The sequence below is a fragment of the Sinocyclocheilus rhinocerous genome, unplaced genomic scaffold (genome assembly GCF_001515625.1).
Source record: "Sinocyclocheilus rhinocerous isolate Xijiao unplaced genomic scaffold, SAMN03320098_v1.1 scaffold1449, whole genome shotgun sequence".
NCBI classification, from domain to species: Eukaryota; Metazoa; Chordata; class Actinopteri; order Cypriniformes; family Cyprinidae; genus Sinocyclocheilus; species Sinocyclocheilus rhinocerous.
Window position 1 is genome coordinate 231,945 of NW_015664992.1, and position 13,088 is coordinate 245,032.

General features: G+C 38.8%; 1 protein-coding gene across 1 annotated transcript in view; it reads right to left on the reverse strand.

Annotated features, from left to right (window-relative positions):
• The window catches only part of lrp1aa (low density lipoprotein receptor-related protein 1Aa), a 200,204-nt gene that overhangs the window by 43,835 nt on the left and 143,281 nt on the right, over positions 1-13,088 (reverse strand). The window contains exons 46-59 of the mRNA XM_016541471.1: positions 9,293-9,442; positions 8,956-9,078; positions 6,534-6,650; positions 6,259-6,387; positions 6,048-6,170; positions 5,216-5,356; positions 4,747-4,934; positions 3,701-3,884; positions 3,335-3,420; positions 3,137-3,256; positions 2,270-2,457; positions 1,958-2,163; positions 718-906; positions 188-340 (exon numbers count right to left, since the gene is read on the reverse strand). Of these exons, the coding sequence (XP_016396957.1) occupies positions 188-340; positions 718-906; positions 1,958-2,163; positions 2,270-2,457; positions 3,137-3,256; positions 3,335-3,420; positions 3,701-3,884; positions 4,747-4,934; positions 5,216-5,356; positions 6,048-6,170; positions 6,259-6,387; positions 6,534-6,650; positions 8,956-9,078; positions 9,293-9,442 (2,097 nt within the window). The remainder of the gene's footprint in view (positions 1-187; positions 341-717; positions 907-1,957; positions 2,164-2,269; positions 2,458-3,136; positions 3,257-3,334; positions 3,421-3,700; positions 3,885-4,746; positions 4,935-5,215; positions 5,357-6,047; positions 6,171-6,258; positions 6,388-6,533; positions 6,651-8,955; positions 9,079-9,292; positions 9,443-13,088) is intronic.

A 13,088-nucleotide genomic window follows, 5' to 3' on the forward strand; every position in this document is an offset into this window, starting at 1 on the left:
GCTGTCTATGGGAGGGTCAGAGAGCCCTCAGATTTAATCAAAAATATCTTAAATTGTGTTCCGAAGGTGAACGAAGGTCTTACGGGTTTGGAACGACACGAGGGTGAGTAATTAATGACAGAATTTTCGTTTTGGGTGAACTATCCCTTTAAGTCTAAGGTCATGATCTGGGTCAAGTATCACGCGCTCACCTGGCTGGCGGTGCAGTTGGACATGCACTGCTTCCCATCAGCGGCCAGGTAGAAGTTCGTGGGACAGGCACATTTATAACCTCCGCCCGGAGAGAGCAGACACAAGTTACTGCAGCCGCCATTGTCTGTCTGGCACGGGTGATTTGTGACTACAGCGGGAGACAAGAAAGCGCTACATTAAACGTATAACATCAAGGCATAAAACTGCTACAGGGAGAAAATGTGTCTCCTACAATCCACATCACTCACGGCAGTCGGCAGGCTCGTCGGATCGGTCGCCACAGTCATCCTCGGTGTCACACTTCCACCAGAAAGGGATACACTTGTCGTTCTTGCAGACAAACTGATGAGAGATGTGGAGGAACATGTGGTACGTGTCATTCTGATTTAGACTGGGTTTAAAGGGTTAGTTCACCCAACAATGAAAATTCTGTCATTAATTACCTATAACATCAAGGCATAAAAAAAAAGATAATCTAAGCTGGCCTCAGTAAGTGAAGTGTGTCTTTGACAGTGGTGTCCTGACCCTCTGGCTGTCTGCAGGGGTGGTAGATGTGGACGTCCATGGGTCTGTGTAAGGTGCTGATCAGCATGGTCTTGTTGGTGCCCAGTGTTTTATGAGCTCTGTTGATAGACTTGGTCTCCCAGTCGGTCCAGTAGATGTACTCCTCAAAAAGAGTCATGGCGAATATGTGCGGGATGTCCTGAGTCAAAACTGCAGCACAAACACAGGGATTATTTACTACACAAACATCACACAGCGACCTTGCATAATCGAAGATAAAATATTCTCCTCAGAAGCACATTAAAAGTTCACTGAAGCACTTTGTAGGAATTTTACAATTATTATTTTAATTCAGACTTTAGAATTAAAATACTTTATATTATCACATAATATATTATTTTTAGTGCTGTCAAACGATTAATCACGATTAATCGCATCCCAAATAAAAGTTTTTGTTTACATAATATATGTATGTGTACTGCTAATTTGGGATGCGATTAATCGTTTGACAGCACTAATTATTTTATATACTACTGTTCAAAAGTTTGGGGTAAGTGAGAATTAAGCAATGATGCATTAAAATCAGCAAAAATCACAGTTAAGACATTTATAATGTTAAAAACTATTTATATTTCAAACTAATTTTGGTCTTTTGAACTTTCTATTCATCCAAAAAATCCTGAAAATGTATCACAGTTTCCACAAAAAATATGAAGCACCACATCTGTTTTCAACATTGATAATAATCAGAAATGTTTCTTTCTCAGCAAATCAGCATATTAGAATGATTTCTGAAGGATCGTGTGACACTGAAGACTGGAGAAATTATGCTGAAAATACAGCTTTGATCACAGGAATAAATTATATTTAAAAAAATATTAAAATGGAAAACAGGTCAATTATAATAATAATTCAAAATATTACTATTAATATTGTATTTTTATCAAATAAGTGAAGTCTTGGTAAGCATCAGAGACTTCTTAAAAATCATTAGTATATATTTTTTTATTTTATGATTGTATAACAATTAGTTATCCAGTCATGAAAAGCTTGCTTTGCTTATTTTTCAACTAGTCATATGGAAGATATGCTAAAATTGGTAAATTGCTAAAGTGTAAGTTATTTTATACTATCCTCTTAACTACAGTTTATAGTCAGTCCTGCTGCTGTACTGAATACAAAAAAAATAAGTAAAAAAATACAGCTCTGATAACTTGTGACCCCTTCACAGAATAGCTTATATTTGAGTTTTGGTCTTCACCTGTATGTCTGTTGGATCCGTCTAAGCTGGCAAACTCGATGTAGTCCTCTCTGGCGTCTGCCCAGTAGATGCGATCATTGATGAAGTCCAGAGTGAGACCGTTGGGCCATGTTATCTTGTCCTGTATGATCACACTTCTGTTGCTGCCGTCCATCCCAATGCGGCCGATATGAGGATTATCACCCCAGTCAGACCAGTACAGGTACCTGACAAAGACAGACACTCACACTTTATGATCTTTATTAGCACAAACAGGAAGATGGGAACAAAATAATGGAAAAAGAAAGCAATTAAGGCATTTTCAGTGTTTACCCATTGCGGATGTCCACAGCTATGGCTCTGGGTTCCCTTAGTCCCGAGTTGACCAGCACCGTCCTGTATGCTCCGTTCAGCTTCGACACCTCAATAGTGTCCCGCCCCTTATCACACCAGTACAGGTTACCCCCGACCCAATCAACAGCCAGACCATCAGGGTTGCTGAGAGACGTGCGATGGAGAACCTGCAGCAGAGTCAAACCAATGTCCAGCTTCAGAAAAGATTTTGTTTTTAAATGAGTATGAGAGTCCGAACAGCTGATAAAATCATCATAACAATCAGTTAACGTCTGCTGCGTGTCTGTAAGAAACAAAACCATTACTTGGCTTTTTAACTTTTTATTTTTATTTGTTGATTTTGGCCAAAATACGACTCAATAATGCATAACAACACTTCCTCCAGTGAAAAAGTCCATCTCCTGTTGTCTTTCACATCAAAAACCACACACCTAGACTGTTTTGGACCATTTTGGCTTGTAAACAGTGCTTGATCTGTGCAGATTTCTCTCCTGATTCAGGCGAGATTACGATATTATGGATAGAGGACTTTCTTGCAAACACAGATTTTGTCTTCTCAAGATGTTAACTGATGGACTGGAGTGGTGTGGATTACTTGTGGATTATTGTAGTGTTTTTATCAGCTGTTTGGACTCTCATTCTGACGGCACCCATTCACTGCAGAGCATCCATTGCTGAGCAAGAGATGGAATGCTACATTTATCCAAATCTGTTCCCATGAAGAAAGAAACTCATCTAGAGTACATCTTGGATGGCCTGAGGGTGAGTACATTTTCAACAAAAGTTAATTTTGGGATGAACTATCCCTTTAATATTCAAAACACAATGCAGTTGCATGCAAATCACCTGAACGTCGCTGCCGTTGATGTGCATGCGTCGAATCATACTGCCTTGAGTCGTCACATCCGTCCAATAGATCATCTGCTGCCTGTAGTCGAAGTCCAACGCAACAGCATTGTTCAGACCCTGCGAATGAACAGCATTCATGAGGAACCAGGCAAACAACTGGAACGAAATGTTTGAACAACTGGTGTCAAATCATACCTGCTTTAAAAGTGTGTAGTTTGAGCCGTCCAAGCTGAGCTTCCTCAGGTAATACCGGTTAGCAAAGATGAGGAATGGCTCCTCGTCTATACAACGAAGCGAGAGGAAATGAAGACCAATGACAGTAAAAAGAAACACCATAACATGACACTTATTTAAAAAGTGAACTATTTGTAACTCAAATCCGAATGCTTCTTTTATAATGATTGATCTACATTGCAAATGGCAAATCCAGTGCTGAATTCCTTTGGAAAGTGTACTTTTCGTATTTTCACAAGCGGCCCTCAAGCCAAGTATCTAGTTTAACCGTCCTACAATGCAACACGGTCACAAATGTCCTGGACAGATTGGCCGTCTGCCTCGTACCGGAGGTGGACTTGCAGACGGTGGGGTCGGAGGGGCTGAGCTGGAAGCCGTCCACACACACACAGCGGAAGCTGCCGTGTGTGTTGATGCAGTGCTGTGTGCAGGGATACGTGGTGGAGCACTCGTCCACATCTACACACGTCTTCCCATCATCCTTCAGTCTAAAGCCATTGTGGCACCTGCACTGGAGAGAGGAACACGCAAGAACGGTAAGCATCGGATTGTGCCAGTGTGAGGGATACCTGTTCATTTTATGATCGCAGTGTTGATTGCATTTATATGAAGGAACCAACAAAGGCACAAATGGATGCATCTTTTACTTCATACACTCTTTTGGCTGATTTATAAATTGATTTATATTATTTACTGCACTTTTTGCTACTTTATAAATGCTTTTTATTTGTAGACTTCATCGTTTTACCCTTGTCTCGTACCCACACTTTAGTAACACTTTAGTATAGGGACCAATTCTCACTATTAGTTTATTAGCATGACTATTATTAACATGTTGGCTGTTTATTAGTACTTATAAAGCACATATTGTGCATGACCATAGTTTACATCCATCAAGGCAACAATTTATGTTTTATTAGGGATGTTTAACTCTTTCCCTGCCATTGGTGGAATTTTCCTGTTTTCACTGTTGTACGGTTGGACGCGCTATAACTCATCTTCTGAAAGAGTACTGAATCTCGGGATCAAAATAAGGCAAAGTAAGCAAATGCATATGTGAAATAGCACAATCATCAAACATTAAACAGCATATAAATCAAAACTGCCTGATGTTTCCCAATGAAATGTCGACCCAGCAAGTGGGACTGTGAAGTTTTGTGAAAATGATCAAAAATGCTAGTGTTGGCTTTTTTCTTTTCTTTGTTTTCCAAATGCAGGTGGGGAAAGAGTTAAATTAACAAAATACTAATAAAGAGAAAAAATACTGGCAGTGCAATGGGCAAATTTACAAAAAGATGAATTGTGAAAGTAAAGAACAATGAAATAAATAAAAGTATGCTGTAAAACATGAAACATGATCTAGAAATGTTTACCTTGAATCCGATCTTCAGGTCCTCACACTGCTGAGAGCAGCCGCTCAGTTTACTGTTCAGGCATTCATTAATGAAGCAGTTCAGCTCATCTGTACCGTCGCCACAGTCATCATCGTGATTGCACAGTAACGTCTCACTGATGCATTTACCGTTCCCACATGCATACGCCGTGTCATTACATTTCTTTTCTGCTTGAAAGAAAAAGAGAGAGAACCGTTAAATGCATGCACAGATTCGCCCGGCCCTGCAGGTTTCTACTGTAACCAAAGCCTTTTCAAAGATACTGATTTTTCAGTTTGTCTGCATTGTTCTGTGACTCAGCACTAGTTTATCCCAAACGCTCTCAGTTCTTTCAGTGCTCCTTCACACTTTGGTAGCATGAAGCCACACAGACTGTTGAACAGATGGTGAGCTTTGTCATTTGGAAGGGGGCCAGAGATATCCAGCCGGATTAGCATTTAGTTCATACCAGGCCCGTTGCAGTGAGGATTTTTGGGAGCTTCGTCTGAGTGATCGTGACAGTCGAACTCTCCGTCACACTCCCAGGATTTCTGGATCAGACAGCGGCCGTTATCACAGCGGAACTCATTGGCCTTGCATGCAGGATACTCTGCAAAGACAAACACAGACCCATGAGCACAAATAATACAGTGAAGTCGAAATGATTAAAAACATGCACTTGTGTAGTTATGGCTACCAAATTAGTAAAATAGCTTCCCTGAGTGTTTACTGTCTTCCTCTTGCAATATCGTCACACTCTTTTCCTGTTTAATACTGTAAAACTGCATTGACACAATCTGGATTGTATAAAGCACTATATAAATAAAGGTGATTTGACTTGATTTGACTATTATAGTTTTTGTTAAAGGGGTCATATGATGCGATTTCAAGTTTTCCTTTCTCTTATAACCAGGAATATATGACGTCACAGTTTAGGGCTTCTTTTTAATACGTGATAAAATAAAATGTATTCATACGTGCCTATATTTCCGTTCTCCTGCATTCATTTCCATATGAATGTCTAGTGTAAACATATCAATATATACTGTATTGTAAATTTGCAATATTTTCAAATGATAACTCATTTATTCATGTGCAAGTAGAGAGACAATTTCTGTATACAAATACTCGGAACAATTCTAATTGTTCTGTACTTACATTTGTTTTGTATGACTACGGCCTTGATTTAACTCAAGTGAGAGTCAAGTATTGACATCTTACAAATCATTAGTCATAATTCATCTCATTAATGATGGTAATTATGAGATAATCATCTTGGTTTGATATAATCAGGAACACACCGCACTCCAGAGACTCGTCGGAGCCGTCGCCGCAGTCGTTGTCGTGGTCACACACGAAGTGTTTGGGGATGCACTGTCTGTTCTGGCACATGAACTCTCCCGCTTTACACGTGTTATTGAACACTGAGTGAAAAAGAAACAACAGTACACTCGAACGTGAGTGATTCACGCAGTATTTGCACCAAAGCGAATGATGTTTGTGATGGCTCACCACAGCCGGCCTTCACGCTCTCGTCGGCTCCGTCTGGACAGTCTCTGTCTCCGTCACACACCCAGCGCTGCGGGACACACTTGTGTGAGTCGGGACAGTGGAACGCGTCCGCACTGCACGTCTTATTCTCTGAGTTAAAAACACACACCATTCAGCAACACAGAGAAAAAATCACTCTCATCTATGATGCGGTCTTGTTCTCTGATTCATCAGTCACGCTATTGGTCACACTTTGAAAAGTCCTATTTCATGCTGTTTTAAGGATCAGCACTCACTGCATCTGCTGTCCTCATCTGTTCCGTCTCCACAGTCGTCTGCCCCGTCACACACCCAGCCGTTGGAAATACAGCGATGATTCCCGCACTCAAACTGTGTCGCCGAGCAGAACTTATCTGAGGAGAATCATTAAGTGAGCCGTTAGTAAATTATTCAAAAGATTCTTCACAGAAAGAACTCGTTTCAAACATTCTGCAAAGACTGACCTCAAATGAACTGTGCAAAGCTGGGAACAAAATTTAAGCGATATATATCTGACAAAACCTAATATGGAAAAATGAAATGTTTATAAATGCGGAAAAAAAAACACAAAGACACAGAATACATAAAAAGAGTTTTGTTTTGTAATGTTGACTTGCATCATGTTTACTCTTGAGTTGTATTTAGTTCAGTTTATGTTTAAAAATACTACTACTACTATTAATAAAGAATAGTTTGGTAACACTTTTGTTTAGGGACCCGTTCTCACTATAAACTTGTTGATTATTAGCATGCATATTACTAGCATAATTGCTGTTTATTAGTACTTATAAAGCAGATATTAATGTCTTATTCTGCATGAGCATATTTTAAATCCCTTAATCCTACACCATACCATACCATAAACGCAACAACTATCTTAGGCCCTGTCCACACGAACGCGGTTATTTTTAAAACCGCAGCTTTTTCTACGCGGTTAGGCCGTGCGTCCACACGCAAATGCAGCACCAGTTCACTGAAACCAAACATTTTTGAAAACGCCTGCCAGGATGAAGATTTTCAAAAACTCCGGTTGCAGTGTTATCGTGTAGACAGCGAAACCGGAGTTTTTGGCTTGTGACGTCGGAGCATGCGCTGTTATCTCCGCCTACTGGAAACTTTTTCAGGCTTCTGATTGGCCAACATGGCTTCACGGTTGAGATTATATCGCCACCTGTTGGCTTGGCATGCTCTTGACAGTGCTTCATAGCATGCTTTTGCGTTTTCATGTGGACGGAGATTTTTTTTAAAACGGAAGAAGGAAAAACTCAGTTTATAAAAATACCCATGTACGTGTGGACATGGCCTTACTAAATATTTTAAAAAATGCAAATTAGGAGTTTATTGTGGCAAAAGTTGTAGTTAATAGTTATTTCATAGTCAGAATTGATCCCCAAACTAAAGAGTGACCAAAAATGTATTTTATATATCGTCTTTAAAGAAAGCTTATCAAGGCATATAATAAAAGAATACATACATAGTAGTTGAGTTAGTTAAGTATAGTTCCGTTTTCTTGGCTTCTGTATTTTGTTTTTTTATTATTATTAAACTTCATGCATTTGGATTCTGGTTCCCTTTCATGGGAACTTCGAACAGCGTCCTCTAGGGGTCACTATGGGGAACGCCTCGTCGTGACCCGTGTCTGAAGCATACATTGAAAAAGCACCAACTCGTTGGCCGGCGACAGCCATGACGGCACTACCGGTGCGACACTAGGATAAAATTTAAGCTTAGTCAAATTGAAATATGAAGTTGGTGAAAACGTCTTAGGTTACTTATGTAACCATGGTTCCCTGAGTAGGGAACGAGACACTGCGTCCTCTAGGCTTCTTGCCATGCTTCGAACGCAAGCTTCAGATGAAGAAGTGAATGATGTGTGCTCCCGGCGCTTATTTATACTATAGTCGCACCGGTAGTGACGTCATGGCTGTCGCCGGCCAACGAGTTGGTGTTTTTTCAATGTATGCTTCAGACACGGGTCACGACGAGGCGTTCCCCATAGCGACCCCTAGAGGACGCAGTGTCTCGTTCCCTACTCAGGGAACCATGGTTACATAAGTAACCTGAGACGTTTTCCTTGTGTCTAAATCTATGTTCCTACTGTCTGTGATTCTTTATTCACGCTATTCTTTACACTTTAAAATGTACTATTTGATGCTGTTTTTAATTAATACAATTGCAATTTTAATCACTTCCTGCTGTTTGTCCATTTATAAATTAAAAATGTTTTTAATCCTAAAAAATGTCTTTTTTTAAAATCCTAGTTAGTTTTTTTAAGTTGTAGGTTAGGATAAGTCCATTTTATTCAGCTTTATATAAAAACAATAAAATCCACAGTATGTCCCCATTTTAAATACCAAATTTAAGGAGTAGCCAAACTTCTATGAGGAAAACGTGCTAATAAACATACTATATGTGTCCCTGGAGCACAAAACCAGTCTTAAGTCGCTGGGGTATTTAAAACAACCCATACATCAATGGAAAGCTTATCAGCTTATTAAGCTTTCAGATGTATAAATCTAAATTTTGAAAAATTGACCCTTATGACTGGTTTTGTGGTCCAGGGTCACATATGTTTATTAATAATGTCAAAATAATAAAAAATGGCAAAAATAAGGGGTAGTGTATTGCTAGGGGGCGGTATAACCACAGCAGAAGTCGATGACAGAAACACAAACTCACCGCAGTGCGCCTCGTCGTCTCCGTTCTCACAGTCGTTCTCCTTGTCGCAGGTCCAGCTCATAGGGATACAGCGACCGTTGGGACAAGCAAAGAAGTTTGATGGACACTTTCTCTTTTTCTTATCTGATGAGTGAAAAGAAACAAGAGAGAAGTGCTTAGAGGTTTAAAGGCTGTTTTGTTCATTTAAATAATCTCTTAAGTCTACTGTACATATACCTAATTGAAAAAAAAAAAGGTTTTAGTTTCTTTACTTTAAAAGGAAAAGACCAGGAAAGACGTCAGTTTCACAGGGTCTGAAATGCAGCTCACGGCTGAAGTATAGTATGCGTGTGCTCACCTGGGCAGTTTCTCTCATCTGAATAGTCTCCACAGTCGTTTGCGCCATCACAGACCCATGATGGAGCGTAACACAGCGTAGTGAACTCACACCGCTGATAGGTCCCGCCATTCACACCCAGACGGAAATAACTGGAACAATCGGAGGCCGCTGAAAAACAAGACATATGACAAATGCTTAAAGGGATAGTTCACCCAAAAATGAAAATTCTGTCATTAATTACTCACCCTCATGTGGTTACAACTCCATAAGACCTTCGTTCATCTTCCGAACACAAATTAAGATATTTTTGATGTTTTCTGAAAGCTCTCTGACCCTCCCATAGACAACAAGGATATTACCACGATAAACGCACAGAAACATAGCAAGGAGATCGGTAAAACAGTCCATTTGACATCAGGGGTTCAACTATAATTTTACGAAGCTACGATAATACTTTTTGTGCGCAAAGAAAACAATAATAACATAATTTTCTCAGCAGTCCTTCTCCTCGAGTTACTGTCGTAATCAGCGCTGTTTACGTTCAGGATAAAGCGTGTGCATGCTGAACGTAAATAACGCTCATTACGTTGATTACATTCTGGGGTACTTTCCAAAATGGCGGAAGACGGCAAATTGGGGAGAAGAATTGTTGAATAAATTATGTTATTATTGTTTTCTTTGTGCACGAAAAGTATTCTCGTAGCTTCGTAAAATTATAGTTGAACCCCTGATGTCACATGGACTGTTTTACCGATCTCCTTGCTATGTTTCTGTGCGTTTATCGTGGTAATATCCTTGTTGTCTATGGGAGGGTCAGAGAGCTCTCAGATTCCTTCAAAAATATCAGGTCTTACGGGTTTGGAACGACATGAGGGTGCGTAATTAATGACAGAATTTTCATTTTTGGGTGAACTATCCCTTTAAGAAATCAAAGAACAGTACTGTATGTGCGACATTCAAGGAATCTCTAGTTACTATGTTTTGGTTATAGATGAACTTTTACAAAAGTATGATAAATGCTGATTTCTTTCAGTTTATTGCACTGCGAGCTGTTCATTTTTATAAACGGAGGGATGTTAAAATCATTGCCTTTTGTAATCAACAGCATGTCACAGGTACATATGAAGAGTTTGGTTCCAAAACGCGATAAACGCCATTTTTTTTCAAATTGAGTTTCCGCCAAAATCAGTATTGTATCTGGTCGGTATTGAAAATTCAATTTTTAATTTTACGCAAAATGCGATATCTGCCGAGTTATTCTGTCATATTTTCTCCCTTTTTTTCCCAACCGCGACAAACGCCAGTCTCCCTTCTCTGCAGAATGCAATATATCCGCTCAACCAATCACAGCGCACCATTCCATGCACTCTAGACAGTAATGGCGGCGCTTTGAGATTGCGGGTTTATGTAGATGTATTTGGAGCATGATTTGTAGATTATGTATTGGTCCTTACCATATTATTGACCAATCAGCTTTCTTAAATTCAAAATCGCTCTCGTTGATTGGTGCTACTGCTTAACCAACTCTCTCCACTCTTCTGTGAGCAGCGGACCGTTTGGAGAGAGTGCAATAATACCAGAAATACCAGAAATAATACCAAATAAAGTGAAATATTATAATGTATAAACATTATAAACACTATAATCATAGCCTAGTTCCCCTCACTCCAAAACAAATCATTTAAATGTAACGGTATGCAGAACAGATCAAGAATGAAAAAAATATAAAGCTAAAGAAACCAAAACAAAGCGAAACTGAAAGTACCGTTGGGCTCACGTACCTCTCTCATTCGGCACAAATCCAATGTTTCCATATTCGCAATTATATTTCAATGTTAAACTATTATTCATAATGTAGGCTTCATGCGCGTTCGCATATCGACGGAAAAAATCATCCTCTTCACATACGCAAAAATGCACTTGGCATAACAGCAGCTGTAGACCGGTTATACTACTACGGACTCTTTAAATTGATATGTTTGGCTGACTGTATTTTATTTTGATAATGAACAGACTGCGATGGCAAGTTTGAATTGCTAGAATGTGTGGTGTGTGTGTGTGTGTGTGAGGCGCGATCAAACAGCTGACACATATAGCCTACTCCATTTTTGATCACACAGATAAGAGTAAAACAATCCGCAAAGTGTTAAAAAAAAAAAGTAATAAAAAAAACTAACACTAGCTTCTCTATTCTTTTTGTATTCTATCTATCTATTTCTTTTCTTTTTATTTATTATACAATTAACAAAAGCAAAAAAGGCCTCTAACACTATAGCTTGCTCTATTCTTTTTCTATTCGATCTGTTTTCATTTTATTTATTAGGCCTATATAATAAAAAACAACAACATTGCTATGTGTACTATGTTAAGCTGAGACTTGTTATAGGCTAGCACTTGCGTATCATTGCTCTTTTGTTGGTTTTGATTGCTTCCATTGTCCTCATTTGTGAGTCGCTTTGGATAAAAGCCTCTGCTAAATGACTAAATGTAAATGTAAATATTTACTTTTATTTTTGCACACTCGCAATAAAAAGAACATTCCGTGTTTTTGTAATTAAGCAAACAAACAGGATGCGCGTTCTGTCATCTCGGTTCTCGGTTTCCTTTCCGTGAAATTGTTAGCGGATCGCCGCGCCTCACATCTGTTTTATATCTGTTAATTATTTATGTCAGATATAGGCCTATTTTGCATATTTATACATTTTCTATATAGATTATGATTGTATTTTATTTTTATGGAAACAATTTTTGTTATTTTTAATGTAGCCTAACTTACAGATATTTGCCTTAATCATCCTGGCGACCCATTTTTGACACAGGGCTTGAAAACCTAGGCTGTATAGTTAGGTCCATGCAGAAACTTGTGAACGATGCTCTTATAGTTGTGTCATCACCGTTTAGTGACGTCATTGAATGTTCCGGGAAAACTGAAGTTGTATTGTCAGTGTCGGTCACGGCGCCTTTTAACTGCTGATTTGGATCCGGCAATGTTTCACTTACAAATTAAGCACTGGTCATAACCCCTCGATTTTTCCGCTTTTATTTTGTTGAAAACATGGAAAACCCAAAGACACTTTAATATGTTATGCATTTTATTAGTCAGGGGACGAACGCACAGAGTAGGGGGAGAGCGGGGCACAAAGTAACACTTTTTGACTTTCTCAGTTTGTGTAAATCCACATGGGGTTCAGAGTATATTTTTTTTATCCACAGTAATTTCACACTTGTCTAGTACAAATATGTCGCTTTGTTTCATAATTACAGTGTATACGTTTTTCTTTATTTACCCTCAAAAATTGGAAGTGAAATGTGACAACATGCCCCGTAGGTGGAACACATTGTAACATCTGAGGGGCACGTTGTAACATGACCATATAACAGCTTAAAATGTTATCTGATCGAATGAAAAAAATATACAAGACAAACTAAAATATTTTGTAAACAAAATAAAATAATTATTTATTTCAAATAAAATAATGGCGTTTTTTAAGAATTAAAAATAATCTGATTTTGGAGTTTGACAATGAACACATTGCAACCATGCTTGGGACGGCCCACATAAACGAGCCAAAATGCTTTACATGTCTTGAAACAATAATTTCTTAACATTAAACATTGACTGTCAGTCTTTATTCACCTGTTTCTCATTAAAATTCATTAAAGTAAATAGTGTAAATTACATCGCTAATGTCATAGAATAGCACATTGTAACGCAGTGTTACAACGTGCCCCATCTGCGCAACTGGAATTTAAAACCGGTTACTGTCTTCTGATAGTTAGCGAAGCATTAAAAAATAATCTAAACTGATAAATA